This window comes from Clarias gariepinus, chromosome 18 (assembly GCF_024256425.1).
Source record: "Clarias gariepinus isolate MV-2021 ecotype Netherlands chromosome 18, CGAR_prim_01v2, whole genome shotgun sequence".
Classification (NCBI taxonomy): domain Eukaryota; kingdom Metazoa; phylum Chordata; class Actinopteri; order Siluriformes; family Clariidae; genus Clarias; species Clarias gariepinus.
Window position 1 is genome coordinate 10,977,454 of NC_071117.1, and position 15,802 is coordinate 10,993,255.

Consider the following 15,802-nt stretch of genomic DNA (forward strand, 5'->3'; position numbering starts at 1 on the left):
TGTGCGTACATGAGTGTGTACATGTATGGAGAGACCCCTGAGTAGACTGGCATCCTGTACAGGATGTCTTCCCGTTTCACACCCAATATTCGTATAATATGCTCCAAATCTGTGATTACGCTGTTCAGGAATAAAGTGCTTGCTGAAAATGAATATACGAATCTGATTGTGTTGAATGGAGATTTAAAGTTCAATGCACCTGGATAAATTGATTCTCATTCAGGTTTAATTCTGAATAAAGATTACGTTTAGTAGGCGGCATGGCTTGAAGGTTAGTAGGTCGTTTTGCACCTCCAGGGTCCGAATTCGATTCTGTTTGCATCTTCTCCCTGTGCTTGGTGGGTTTCCTTAAGGTACTCCGGTTTCCTCCCACAGTCCAAAGATTTGCAGATTAGGCTAACTGTGGTTCCCAAAATTGCCCATAGTGTGTCAATGTTGACTGGAGGTCCTACCACAGTTGTGCAAAATGGAAATAAATACATCCAGTATGTGGCAGTGGCTCAGTGTGTTAAGACTCAGAGTTCCTAATCAGAGAGCATTTTGACGGTTCAAGCCCATGCTCCACCAGGTTGCCGCTAAGCAAGGTCCTTAACCGTGTCTGCCCCAGGGTGCTGTATAATGGCTGACCATACTAGCAAAAAGCTGGGTTATGGGAAGAATAAAGAATTTCACTGTGCAGTGATGTATATGTGAAAAATCAAGGCTGAACTTAACCTCCAACTTGGTCCACAGTTGAACTACACAGGCTCCTAGATGGATGGATGGAAAGATAAGGCGTAGTAGTATATATAACCTATATAAATAAAAGAAAGGTTTTGTCTGTACATTGGTCAGAACTCACTCTTGCAATTATATCTTTACGTTTCATACATTGGAGGACCAGGATCCAGTCTCAGAAAAAATTGTCTGAATGTCTTTCCAGACAGATTTTGTCACAGCATCATGTAAAACTGTCTAAACAGAATTTAATGAAACATACTGAGAAACTACTCGTGCAATGTTAACAAACACCTGCACCAATAGATAATATTTAGAAAAGCTAAACTGAATATTTTTACTGGGATTCATTCATATTTTCACTTTTGCTGTAATAACAGCGTTGAAGTGGTATAAGTGAATTTTAATGCGCTGGGGTCATTTTAAGACAAAATGTTATTTTCATCTGATCTACTTTTTCCAATTTCACATCTTTAATTCATTCTTCGATTACTGAACAGGGAATGAATTAGATCATCGATGAAAGAAGTACAACTTAGCGTGAACAAGGAGTAAGATACTTAAATTACAACATTTCATTTCTTTCTATTAATAAGTTTGTCCGAAAGAGAGGCGGACATGTACCTAAAATAATGACATCACTGATTACATTAAAGCTGATCAGGCTATTTTTTTTTTTTTAATGTAACCTTTCAACTCTTTCTTCAAGCTCTTGTTAGCTAGTGTAAAAAAAAGTGTTTTGTCCTGCGTATTAGTTGAAATCGTGCCTTTGGCGCCATCTTGCGGTGAACTGAAGCAGCACAACGCTATTGATTAACAAATCAGGGAAGTTCAAGAGAAAAGGCGCTGAGTTTATGATTGGGGGCGTGGTTTTCCGAGCGCCTAAATAAGGGGCGTGTTTTTCAGCTGACTTTAGCAGCAGGGGCGTGGCTTCTCTCTCAGCCCCTCATCACTCCGTCTGAAGTTTTTTAAAGCGGAACCTGCCGTCCTCTCGTGCAGCTGGTTCGCGCGCGCGTGTGTATTTGAGCACTTTAACGGGACGTGAGTCGTGTTTTCAGGGTCACGTGACGGGACAGGTGAAGGAAGAGATTACTGAGGATTAACACAAGAGGAGAGGGGGGAAAAGAGACAGAGTACACCTGTACACGCTGGTGCGGAATCAGAGATTTGTTTTTTCCTGTGTGTGTGTTCAGTTTTATTAAGGTGAGGCTGAAAAAAAAAAAACACACCAACAAACACACATGAAATACAGCGTAGTTACATAGACGGGAAGCGGTTTGCTTCACTGCAGATGCGTAGAAATGAGACATAAAAGTAACTTCCAGTTCTTAAAAGGCAGCTTTTGAACATCATTTAAAAAGCCTTTGTAGTCAAAACTAACAATATTTGTTTATGCATCAAACACTGTCGATTACAGGTGAAAGAGGTTCTAAAGAAACTTCAAAGAGTTTAGTGTTGGATAAAAGAAACATTGTTTAAAATTAAACTCCAAACAAATTGTAGAACTGGATACAATGTTTAACATCCCTCCATAGGTGCAAATTGAAGGTCACGTGATGTGAACCAATCATAGTAGTAGTGCTGTGGCCTTAAGCAATATATTGTTTGTATTTTTGGGTTGGTTTATTTTATAAGACCCTTAGAACCAAATTAATTTTTTTTTTAGATATTCATACAAGGACATGATGATGATGATGATGATGAACAACCGGTGTACTGTGCAGCTCTTTGCAGGTTGGTTTGGAGCGGTTTGGTGATGGAGTGGAGAGAGCAGACTGCACCCGGGTGCGAGGAGGCGTTCAGCGAGGCACAGCGATGGATGGAGGTACAGGAGGGCACGTCTAACATCATGCTGAGATTTTTGCTTTAGATTTTGCGGCAGATTGGGAGACACTCAGAAATAAAGCTAAGCTACCAATCTGTTCTTCTCTTGACCGCTGTACCCCTTTATCAAGAAACAGAAATATGAAGTTCTTCTAGCTTATTCGCTTATTTGCGTCCAGTATCCTGGGACACAGTGGATCTTGGATCTCTGAGACTGAGCCTGGAGTAAACCCTGAATGTGAACTGGGCAGTATTCATGTTAACTGTAACTTAACGTGATAGAGATCACTGTCTGAACCCACAAGTCTGATTCTCATTTTTTAAGTTCTTAAGTAAAAGCCTTTATTTGTCACATATACATTACTGCACATTGAAATTCTTTAGTTGGGTCAGAGAGCCTATGATATGATGCCCCTGGAGCAGATAAGGTTAAGGGCCTTGCTCAAGGGTCCAACAATGGCAATCTGGTGGACCTAGAACTCAAACCAAAATTCATGCAAATTTTTACCTGTGTGTGTTTGGCCTGAAGTGTCTTCAATGGATTTAGGTGGAGATTTTCTTTTACATTTTTTTTAACTATAACGTGACTGTTTGAACCAACAAATCTGATGTTTTTCATTTTCAAGTTCTTAAGCTAAGCCTTTGTCACATATACAGTACTGCACTACGGGTACTTGAACCACCGATTAGTAATACAGTTCCTTAACCCTCTGAACTTCCACTGCCCATTTTAATAGGTATGGTCATGGATCACACGTATATTCAGATATCGCATGTATATAGATCGGAATTTAGGCAACTTTTTTCCCCTGTGTATGTATTGCTCTAACATCAGTAACGCACACAGGGCTTTCATGGCAGTACTGGTGCAGTAGCATAGCACCTAATGTGTGGTGTTTGGCTTTCTTTTTTCTTGTTTTCTTTTGGAACTTAACAAATGCATCTGATCAGCTTCACTAACAACCCCAGGCATATTTTTTTGCTAAAATTGCATCCACAAGCATGATATATTTTAACCCAGATGGTGCAAGGAAATGCGTCTTAATATGCACATGCTGTGTCCGAGGATGGACGTGTCCATATTAGTCAGTTAAGTCACTTGTAATTATGAATGTGAACCTTCATGATGCACAAATTTGATCTGACCAAAAATCGTGGCTTGTAATGTGAATGTAGCCTCACACATGGGGGGTAATTACATTTTGCATGACTTTGGGATACTGAGGGGAAACTAAATAACCCATCTGGACACAAAAAAAAAGAAACTTCAAACATACAGAAGTTTCAAACTCATGACTGAACCCAAGACTATTCAGAATACAGTAGTTCCATACTGTGAACAAACAAGTTAGTTTTGCGATTTCAGTTGTGGTCTTGCAGATGTAACTGCTCGTTCTCTCACCAGCCTAAACGTTAAAAAAAAAAAAAAAAAAAAAATGAAGTGAGTTATGTAACTGAGAAACCGCCGAGTGTGAACTCCTCCATCCTGAAGAGTTCCTCATGGTTGTAAACCTGCTGTCTGTTACAAAGACTCTCTGACACTGGAGACTCATTCCACAAATGTTAAACCTCCACTTCATTACAATACACGGCCATATATATTTGTGGTGTTTGCAGGATTATCAAATACTTAACTACTATAACGTGCTAGTATTCACATACGGTACTGTAGAGCTGAAATGTGCTTCAGTTTAGGTTCTTTTTTTTCCCTTTCTCATCCCCTGATGTCTGATCAGAAGCCTGCGGACACCCACACACACACATGCGCGCACACACACATTCTCAGTGTTGATGTGCTTTATGATTTAATAGCCGTGCGCTAATAATGGATTTGCAGTGCCTTCATGCTCTTTTGTTTTGTTTTCTCTGATGCCTGAAATGAAATTTGTGCAGCTTAGTGTTTGAGTCATGCTTTTCCGGTTCAGACAGGGTTGCCAGGGTTTGCCATTTTTACACCAACTTTTTATTGCAGGAACCTTGGGCTAGTCTATGGTCTCACAGATTCAGTTTTTATGCATGTAGTGTAAAAATAAGAGTTACAGTAATTGAATCCAACATGGATAATGGAAGTGAATGCAGGCTGGTTTTGGAGTCGGTACCCACTACTAATTAAATATAGGCATGTTGCAGAATCTGCGAATCAGCACTGTGTGTAAAGTTTCATTATGATGAGGGATTAAAAAAAGAAAAAAAAGATGATGCATGTCCTGTTTTTCAATGCTTGTGCCTCCTAAGCTTGTTAAAGGCCCTTATGTGGTTTTTAGGTAAATTTAAAAATGGACAAAAGCGGTTCAGGCTGTGGTTCAGTGTTGCCATGGTGAAACAAATCACTTCCTGTTTGAACACACAACCGTTTCCTTTTCAGTGCATGCAGCTCTTCTTTTAAGCATGCACTCGCTTGCATGCCATTCTACCATTTCTCAATGCCAGTCTATAACACACATTACAGATACCGTATGTGCTTCGGTCATCCCCCTGCTGACTGACCTGCTCTAGTTTGGATTTGTTTGTGCATTTCTCTTTAGATCACTTGGATTTTGTAAAGGGGTTCCTCACTCACTTCCATCTGTTTCCTAGAAATTCTTGCTCCGGCCTTTTCACACTCCACTGTCTGAGCCGGACCCCTGGCTGCGTATGATTATGTCGGCTATTGTCAGAGCGACATTCCATCCTCGCAAACTAGCTGATGAGCGAGCACATGCTGGCCAAGCACAAAAGCCCTCAGTAGGACTCCTAATTCCTTTTTGTTCATTAAAGCCCATGAGGCAGGAGGTCTGGTGCTTGCTCTCTCACACACTCCAGACTGATCAAATGAAGACTGATTGCTTTATTTATATGTTAATGTGTAATATAATTTTCTGTAAATTGGGACACGTAATTGCCATTACTATTAGTCACATGTAATTTGTAATAAATGAATTTTATTTTTTATTTAAATGCTTTATTATTTTTTCTCACACTCCTAATTCTGATTACGCACATCATTGGTATTTAGGTGGGAATTCTTATCAAAGCAGTTTTCCAACTTAGTTCTTGTTATTGGCAGGAAAATACCCATGTGCGTAATTAATGGCACCTTAATCTTATTTATGGCCCTCCTATTTTTTATTTATTTTTTTCATTTCATGGTTGCTGAGCCAAACCATGCCCCCTATATGGTCATTTCTCTCCACTTGTTAAAAACCGATGTTTCAGTTATAGGATCTAATACACAGAAGTGATGATTTTGCAGAAGTGATGAGTGAAATTAGTTCGTTTTCTTCAGTGGGAGTAAAATTCTATGTTCTGATCTGATGGTTAGTTCGTCATCTGAATCAATAACATTTTCTGCTTTCAAAGCATGAATTATTATTATTTTTTGCCCAATCTTATTGAAAAAGTTCCTGAAGTCCTCACTACTGCACATGTTGATGTGATGTGGTGGTTTTCCATTGTGGTCTTAAATCCTGGTTAATTTTACGAGAGAGCTACAGTACTTAAGAATTTGTGACTCTACTTTGTGCATCTGAATTTAGTAGTTGTAATTAATCCTGATTACGTTTGGTTATTAACACTAATGGGCCAAGGCAGAAACTCAGATTGTAATGCAATGTTTAAAATGATTTTTAGATTTATTTTTAGGTTTTTGTTCGGGGGTCTTTTAATTTATTCTGGTTGAATCCTTCTCTTTGCAGGAAGTGACCAAGAAGAGATTTGGGAGCAATAACTTTAGGTCTGCCCTGGAGAACGGAGTCCTGTTGTGCGAGTAAGTGAAGAGAAAAGCACTTGTCAAGTACTTGGTTTGAAAAAAAAAAAAATGTTGCGGAGATCATCCTGTTCGGAATAGACTGAGTGATGATGAACTGGGAACTGTTGGATCAATCCAATCTGTTTTTCTCTCCTTCTTTCAGCCTGATCAACAAACTCAACCCTGGGATCATCAAGAGGGTGAACAGACTCTCGACCCCCATCGCTGGATTAGTGAGTGGCATTTTATCTCGTGTACCTTTTTAAAGAAGTTAACAGCTATCCTTTATGCGAGGTGTGTGTGTACAGGAGCATCTTCAACAAGAACAGCATTGCTCACACACTCGTAGACTTTATGTACATCTAGAGGATTAAAAGCAACATGCCCTGATTGATATGGATGGCGTGTTGGAGTCGCGGCATCACCATCCATCTGTCTTCCAAGGCAAACTGACCAGCTTTGATAAAACTTTATGCAGTTGTTATGATTGTCGTGATACAGTATGCATCCCGAATGGAAAATGCTGACCTTGCATTTTAAACCATTGACTAATCTGGATGTTCACTGGGTTGGTGGTGTAGTGGTGAGATGAGCCAGCTTCCACAACTTTAATCTTGGTTTGATTCAAGAACAGAAATATGACATGAAACACAATGCTAGCTTTCGAACAGTTATATTGTGCTGATGGTATTGTATTCTGAACTCATGCACACATTACACTCTACTCTCTAAATGACGGCTTTTACACACTTCCCACTTTCCTCCCTGCAGGACAACGTGAACGTGTTCCTGAAGGCCTGTGGGAAACTCGGGCTGAACGACGCGCAGCTCTTCCACCCAGGAGACTTGCAGGACGTGTCCACTCGCGTGACCGTCAGGTAATCGCAGACAACACGCACCACAAGGTTCAGGTTCGAGACGACTGCACAAACTGGAATTTTCGTGAAGGCTGGTTAGTGCAACTTTATTGGTTAGTGCACACCGATCAGCCATAACATTAAAACCCAACGCATTGAACCCAGTATTTAATGGGTTTCACTGGGGCAGCTCTGTCACCTCGGAGCGTGACGCCACAAGACCTCTCATGCATGGCACTGGGATGTTTGTGGTGGACCCACTGGATGCTGTGGTTTGCAGGGTGGAGCCTCCATGGGTCAGACGCGTTGGTCCAGCACATTCCATAGATAATTGATTGGATCGAGATCTGAGGAATTTGGAGGTCGGATCAACACCCTTGAACTCTGTGTGTCTAGCTGGGAATTAACGCTTTTCAGCAGTTAGTGCTGCTTTGGCTTTTCTATTGGATGGGACGGGACGAGCTGGCCTTTTCTCCTTATTCTAGTCTCCTGGCCTTGGCTCTTCTTTTCTCTTTGTACTTGATAAGTTTCATTATAGAGTTTTATTCATGGCATGGATTTCTTTATAAGGTAACTTTAACTAATGGTCACTAAATCACCACACACAGTACTTATTGACAAGAAAAAAAGCAAGAAAAGGTTCAATTTAAAAACTGAACTTTTGATAAGTTATTAAATTACTTTGGATGTTTTAGAGTAAAGCAAGCATGATGACACATGGATATATTTCTTCGGTCATTTCTCACAATGTCAACTTGAGTTACAGTGGCTGTTTGACTCAATAAGGGTTGAAGCCCTGCTCACACACTTAAGTCTGAGTCTTTAAACGCCGTGTCCATGGTGAGTGTGTTTGGAATCTGCCTACGTGAGGGGTGTGAGGGAATGTTATTGCTTTAACCCCTGACCCGCGACCCGTCGTTAAACCGCTCAGGATAACTGATGCGCGACAGTGGACCACTGGTGTGACCGCAGAAATGCATGTTTACTTAAGACTAAAATAAAATACATAATAATATCAGGCAAAATAATACCCAGATGAATTATTTATTAATGAATTTATTTGCTGATTTTAACCAACAGTTTTAAAGGGGGTTAAAAGCAATAAGCATCTCCAGTTCGTTACTGGCTTGTAAGTTTCCTGGTACAAATGTGCCGTGGAACAATGTCGATTGTGCATGACCAACAAAACGTCTTGTCCCAAGAATAAAGACGTTCCTGAAAGGTTTCTAAAGTCCACAGTTTTTAAATAGAATTCATGGGACGTTTTGCGTACACATTCATTGTGAGTTTCCAATTGTAAGTTCAGTTCTATTCTCCAGTGCAAAGGAAATGAGCTGTATGTCAGAGTTGAGAATCAAATGCATCTTGGTGAATAGTAGGGATGGGAATCATCGTGACCAGCCGATACGATATCACGATACCCAAGTGCTGCTTCCATTTGTATTGCGATTTTTCGAAATATCACATTTTTTTTTCTTATTTAAAAATTTTATTTATTTTTTTACAAATTTTCCTGGTTAAATATTTAGTTTTTTTTTTTTTTCCTGACTGTTGGAATTGTAAACAAACTTTTTTCATCTTTTACGTATTGCATCTGCTGTACCAGTTTAGCAAGTTTAGAGCAAACCAGTGTAGGTTTATGGAGAAACAGTGACTTCATATGCAAAGACGAAATGAAAAAAAAAAAAATTATAATCAGTATAGTAATAGATGAATCGCCACACAAATGAATCGCTGAACTTGACTCACTTCCTTTCTTTCCCGTGCAGTCGAGTAAGATTTAAAAAAGTACAAATGAATCAGTTGCTATTATTGACTCGCCACTATATAACGATTAGGGAAATGCGGGTAACTGTGCAGCCCTTCTCCACTGCTCTGTCTCCAACGCCATGACGTGGGCGAGTTCAGCGCACACTTGTTGGGTGGAAGCTTCCAAATTTAGCCTCGCGACCCCATGCCGTGCTGAAACTATAGAAGATCTCTATATGTTGAGTGTCTATTTCCGTCCGACTTTCACCCACCTGCCCTTATTGCTGTTTAACTCCAAGTCTGTCGGTACTGATCCCCACGCGACCGTGTGACCGCTCCAGAGTGTTGTTAATGTTAGAAAGTGTCCCACTGCGCAGTAGATCACGTGTTCGGGTTCACATAACGTGTGCTCCTGTGTAAACGCGTGTCGAGTCAGTTATTTTGAAGGAATTTTAGTAAAGCAGCTGCTCTGATCCTCCAGCTGACTGGTTTCACTTCTGTCCTTACAGGCATCAAGAGACCTCCAGGAGGCTGAAAAATGTAAGTCCAATTGATTTGATTGTTTTTACTTCTGAATGGACGAATCGCGATGCAGGGTTTTCTTGACTCAGCTCAAGAATTATTAGCAATTGTATGAAAAATTGGAAAGTTGGCGTGTCCGTACATTTTAAAGATATCTGCAAGAAAATTAGTTGGTGGTAATAAAAAGATGAGTAATGGAAAACATCACATCATTTAATGGGGTTTTCATGGATATGTTTAAGAATTTTTTTTTTTTAAGTCGAAATTCCCACGTACATGCAGATAACCCATAAATACTACCAATTTTCAACACTATAATCATATTTCTGGATAGAAATACAATAACATTTAGAAAAGACATGTGAATTAAGTAAAATATAAAAAAAAATAGGCATTAAACCTCACTTAACCTTAATTTATGCTTCCTCTTGGCACCGGATGCTTTAAAAACAAAGTGGCTTCGTTTTCTCTTTGCTGTGATCCTTGATGACATTTTTGGGACCCGTGTTGCTTCGTCTTCACTAAATCTGGCACAAAATGTCAAAACCTCTTCGCCTGGCTTTTTCACGTACGCGAACAAGTTTTGATCGGCAATTGAAATCAGGCCGACCCGTTCAGACGCTTGTCTGGCAAAAAATGCTTTGCGTGTCGCAGCAAATTTCTTGCAAAAATTTAGTTTCTAAGGCGAAAATGTGTTCGTATGCTGAGGTCCAACCGTAATGTCGTGGCCTATAATGCTTCATGAGTGCTTAATCCCTCCAGATCCTCCCTGGTCCTAGATCCTCTCCCATAGACGCTTATCTCATAGGTAGTTTAATTAATTATGCAGTTTAATTTCTTTTTTTTTTTTTTTGCGCTTCAGGAACTCTTGAAATTATTTAGGTAAGTATTCGTTAGTCTAAAATTAATGAAATTATTAAAAATATGCCACATCTTTCGGAGGAAATGATGTTTGGTGCAGTACTGCCACCTACTGGACTGGAGTGGGAGAGAAACTCGTACTGCACAGCTCTAATCTTTACATAGGGTGCCGATAATTATGGTGCCGGCTGTATAAATCCCAGACTCGTCTTATTTGGCTTGGACTTGATATTTAGGTTGAGTTTGTGTGTTGGATAACGTCTAACACGTGTTCAGATGAGGTGTTTAACTTATTTAGTTTCTTGTTTAAGATCTTATTAGTTTATTTTAACGTTTCTCTCTGTGGAAGGCCGACTTGTACGAACATTTTTAGTGTTTATCATCCAGAAAGATCTTCTAGTCATTGAGCAGAGACAAAAGCTTCACAGGAACACAAGAGCCATTCATACACGGCTGCGAAACAAACACACACAGACAGACAGAGAGAGAGAGAGAGAGAGAGAGAGAGAGAGAATTCATTACATGGGGTTGGAGAGGTAGAGACGGCACAGAATCGTGTGGTGGAAAGAAGGAGGGATGATTTAGGAGAATATGGAAGAGAGAAATCGATAGGTACTAGTGGGTAAGTGCTTGTGTTGCTCATTTTGGGTACACTGTAATGATTTTTTTTTTTTTTTATTTAACTCGGTGACTTCAAATCCTGATTAAACATGAATCTATTTCCACAAAATTTTAAAATATGATTAATAAAAGTGAAAGTGTGATGTAATTTGTTTTAGCAGCTTGCTTAGGAATACCAGTACACACACACACACGTGTTACATGGCACATCTTGGCTGATCAACTTTTTAATTTTATTTATTTATTTTTGGAGAAAACTACGTTAATTTTACCTGTCAGTGTATTTAAAAACTAGAAAGTGTGGGAGGAGTTTCTTTTTACATGAGAGAACAATGTAGTGTTGTAACCAGAAATGATTTAATGTGCTCTCTCTCTCTCTCTCTCTCTCTGTTCGTTGTCAGGTTCTGATCACGATATACTGGTTGGGAAGGAAGGCTCAGGCCGACCCATCCTACACCGGACCACAACTCAACTTTAAAGCTTTCGAAGGATTGCTGGGTGTCGCCTTGTCTAAAGTGAGTCAGAGCCAGAAACTGATATCACCAGTAGCTGTTGAAAAGAAAAATAACTAAGCCATCAGAAATTTCAGTTTTTTTTTTTTTTAACTTGTAATGTCTTTGGAATAAAAAAAAAAAAAAAAAAAAAAAAAGGCTTAATTACTGTAATTCCCCTACATATGAACGAGTTCTGCTCCAGGAGCTTGTTTGTAAGTCCAATTTGTTAATAAGTCTAAAAACATTGTTTATGTACTTGGATACCAACCCAACTGGCTGTACAGTATATTACAGTACAGTGTTTTTTAGATTCGTGCCGATATTTAATCGATTTAATTAAAAAAGAACTGAATGTCTGCCGCATGATCTAACATCCGCGACTGAACATGTGCAAACACATTTTTTTTTTTTTATCTTCGAAGATTCGTAAAAAGAAAAACGTTTTAGTATGTAGGGGATGTCCTGTATCGGTAGAAGTTTGACAAATCGCTTGTGTATCAAGGAAGTCGCATTACACCTAAGGATCGTTTGCTTCCTGATCTCGTCTGCACGGCTCACCGCATGTTGCAATGAGTTGTATCTTTTTTTTTTTTTTCTTTCTTTCTTTCTTTTTTTACCTTGCTTGTAGGCTCTAGAGGAGGCGTCATGCTCCAGGTCCAGCGTAAGGGACAGCGGCTTCTCCGAGACCTGGTACCCTGACAGGGAGGTGCCGAGCTACAGGAGGGAGGATTCAGTGGAGAGCCTGGACTCAGTGGAGTCACACACTCTGAGTGCAGCGTCGGATTGTACATTAATAGCAGGAAGTGAAGGTACGAGTCCTAATGTTTTTTTTTTTATAATTTTTTTTAAGATGCTTGTCAGACTTGCACCATTTGATCACATGCTGTTTCAATGTAGAAAATGTTTAAAGGTTTAGTGAATTTGACGTGTTCTTGGCACGTTCTCGATCGGGTCTGATGTTTGCTTTACTGCTGCCAGAGTTTCAATCAAAAGGAAATTGAGTGTGGCTTTGGGGTTTATTCGAAGACAGATGGTGTCCACAAACCTGGGAGCCTGAACATTCTGAGAATCTACACAACGATTGTCCATTGCAAATCGAGGGAAATCAGTTGAGTTGAAAGTAATACCTGCCAACAATGACAGCAGATTGAACAGTGTATCGTGACATGCCAATGTTATACATCATGATATCATGGAGATGCATCATCAGTATGATAACACCAGAGAAAGCAAAAACTTTAAGCCCATGTTTACGTTCCTTCCATTATGCCGGGATTGTCAAGTGCATGGTAATGAAAGTTGGTTGCGTTACATTCGTACTTTCTCAGCGTTCAAGTAAGTGTGACATACTGGACCATTCCTCACCACTGAGGTGTAATACAGGCATTGGAGTGTGTGTGTGTGTGTGTGTGTGTGTGTGTGTGTGTGTGTGTAGAGCTTGGTCATCCCACACGGTGCAATCGACTGTAGTAGTTTGACCTTTTCTGGTTCTTCTTTCAGCGTTTGGGAGTGACGCAGAGGCAGAACACTGCTTTAGGATGACTGAAACTCCGTCTGCACCCGGGAGAGAGAGACAAACCCTCCCAGCCGTGCTAAGGAGGAAAAGATCCGAGCAGCATGAAGGTGCCAGGGGTCACGTCAGTCCTCTTCACAGGTACATCCTATATTTTGTTCGTGCTTAGGTTCAGGTTTTCTAAAAATGTCACGAGGTATTGTGGCCTGGAGTCTCATCCAGCCTGGGACGCATTTGCATTATTTATTTGTACGATCCAAGTAGTCTTTCTAACATTCGACACAAGTCCTAAGTCTGATTTCCTCACCATCTGTTGGTTGTAGTGGAAATGAGAGGGGCTTAGTCAGTCCCCGCCTTGACCTCCCCCCCGTTTCCGCTTTCCACCAATGGGCACACGATTACCAGAGCGACTCGGAGTCTGACTCTGACCGGCCCGAACCGGACCTCGTTCAGGACGACCTTGCGAGCCGTCGATTCCGCCCGGCAAACCAGACTGCACCTGCGAACTTCGCCGTTCCTCTGAACCCCGAAGTCATGAGGCCGTTTCCCGCCGTGACCCCGAGTGCAAGAAGGTCATGGGTCACAATGTCTGATGCCTCTCGGTTGCCTTCTGTTCCTCGTGAATGCTCGAGCCAGAGGTTAGAGTTTGAAGTTGCATGGCGTCTTAACATTGCCGTGGCCTGCTAACACTCGTGCGTTGTTTGTGTGGTTTTATTTACTGGCTGCTTGATTAACTCCCTATCGTGAGGAGTTGTTTTGGTTGACTCTAAATGTGGTGGATTTTTTTTTTTTTTTTTTTACTAATCTGCATCTCGTCGTTGACGTGAGCTGGCAGAGTTAATCTTGTTAATCAGTGTTAATTCTGCTTTTTTTTTTTTTTTTTTTAACTTACTAACGTTTCCGTCTTTAACCAGTTTCGTGCGAGATAGCACACCCATCTGCAAGCATTTTTTCACATGCATGTGGAAGCATATTCTAGTCTTGCTGCATTCTTAAATGCAATATTCACGTCTTAACCGAACCGCAGCACGTCCGACCTGAAAAAGTCCTCTCTGCCGGACGAGCTCCTTCTGCAGGCTTGGAACGAAGACTCGAGCGAATCGGACGAGGGCCGAGGCAGCGCCGACCCTGTTCAAGATGACCTCTACGCTCGCAGGGTGCTTCAGGCCACCCATCAGACCTCCGTCAACACTGATTCGGACAGGTTCCTGCCCAGGTACTGGACTCCGCAGGAGGACGCCCATGTGGAGAGGATCAGACAGGGGTCACAGCGCCGACCCTGGTACAAGAAGATGCAGGGCTTCAGGTTGGTCTGACGGGCAGAGTGATGGAATGAGTTTAGTTTTTAAGTTTTCTTTCCTTTACTTAAATCTACTCTTTCGCTTAGGAGTCAGTAAATGATTTACTCTCCTCCTTTGATTTCTTTCTTTCTCTCTCTCTCTTCCGGCGTCCTCACTTTCAGTCAAAAGCCATCTGGCTCATCCGAGGAGGACTCCGACTTTGATGTCACGCCCTGGTTGGGAGCTGCTTGCACCTCTGCACCCACATCCAGATCCCAAGAAATGTTTTAAGAACACCAAGAATTACCTTCCATCACTATTGTCCTCTTTTTTTTATCATGCCAAAGGCTTGGATTTCTTCTGCTTCAACATGAGCCAGGCTCAGGCATATCGTTGGACTTGACGGCACCTGATTTGGGAACCAATACCATATTTAAACCATGTACACTAGAGCTAAAGCTTGTTTAGAGCCAATACCAGAACTTTATTGTTGAACGTAAAGACCTTCTTATGTTTTGGAGTTTGTTTATTTATTTTTTTGGATTCATTTTTCTTCTTTTTTTGGGTCCAGACACCTGATTTATACATTTGTTTTGATGGGTGTGGTCCCTTTCAAAGATCTTTTCATATCTTTAGGGATCACTCGGTTGTATTTAAAAGAATGAAACTTTTATTTCACTCCTTAAAGCCACAAGTCCTATTGGTCCCCTTGTATGGTTTAATATGAGCATATATGTTGAATACATAAGTTTTCAGTTAGTTGTACCAATTTAACTTAAAAAAAAAAAAAACTTTTTACGTGCATTATGTTGCAGTATCACCAGTAGCTGTATTTACTTTTACAGTGAAGATGCACCAATGTGGTGCCATGAATGAGGCATCAAAGTGGGAGGAATATGCTTGGTAAAAATTGGACTCCTTAACTATTTCCTGCTTCCTTAATTTGCAATGGACAAGTAGAGCGCATCAGTGGAAATCTGTCTGGACTTTTCTCCCCTTTGTGGCGGGAGAGTAAACACTGCACAGCGATCATAGCCACTTTGCACATGTCAGTTTTTAAAATCCTGATAAAATTTTTTGCTTTGAGCGTGTAAACGCGCATCTCATCAGATCGGCATACGTGTAAAGGTTTAAGCTGGAATCTCTGATCAGAATAATTTAACTCGGATTGAAGAAATATTGTCCATATGAATGTAGCTATAGATGCAATGTTTACTGTGTGTTTATGGCTGTAGTATTTAATAAATAAAGGGTTTACGTTGAAGTCAAGTTATCTTTGCTTGAATAATTTTACACGCAGCGTTGCGTCTCTTTGCATTAAACTCTAACATGCGTTGTGCATTGGGAGTTGATGTTCCAGTTAGAAAATGTTCAATTGCAAAGTAAATTACACACTTACTGTTACATGTTTATTGTAAGACTGAAAAAAAAATGTTGCTAAGTGGAACAAAAGTGATGGTCAAGGGGGAGGTGGGGTCTTTAAATCCCACTAACTTAAATATATGTATGGTCATTAAAGAATGCACATAATTGGTTTATGTTGTATATTTGCTGCATTTGAAAGTCATGGCTCTAAAATCACTCGCTCTAAAACTACTTCTCAACTATAAAAATTGTCGGTTTGTCATTATCTTCAT

The 15,802-nt window shown here is 40.5% G+C and overlaps 1 protein-coding gene across 4 annotated transcripts in view; it reads left to right on the top strand.

Annotated features, from left to right (window-relative positions):
• The first annotated feature begins 1,704 nt into the window (after positions 1–1,704).
• The window catches only part of lmo7b (LIM domain 7b), a 35,860-nt gene continuing 21,762 nt past the window's right edge, over positions 1,705–15,802 (top strand). For 3 of the 4 annotated variants that reach the window (XM_053477356.1, XM_053477358.1, XM_053477357.1), the window contains exons 1-9: positions 1,705–1,920; positions 2,442–2,542; positions 6,216–6,286; positions 6,432–6,501; positions 7,040–7,146; positions 9,384–9,414; positions 11,280–11,393; positions 12,001–12,181; positions 12,873–13,026. In XM_053477356.1, coding sequence (XP_053333331.1) covers positions 2,474–2,542; positions 6,216–6,286; positions 6,432–6,501; positions 7,040–7,146; positions 9,384–9,414; positions 11,280–11,393; positions 12,001–12,181; positions 12,873–13,026 — 797 coding nt within the window. In that variant the 5' untranslated portion in view covers positions 1,705–1,920; positions 2,442–2,473. Of the gene's footprint in view, positions 1,921–2,441; positions 2,543–6,215; positions 6,287–6,431; positions 6,502–7,039; positions 7,147–9,383; positions 9,415–11,279; positions 11,394–12,000; positions 12,182–12,872; positions 13,027–13,208; positions 13,524–15,802 lie in introns of all 4 variants that reach the window. The other variant, XM_053477355.1, reaches the window with a different exon arrangement.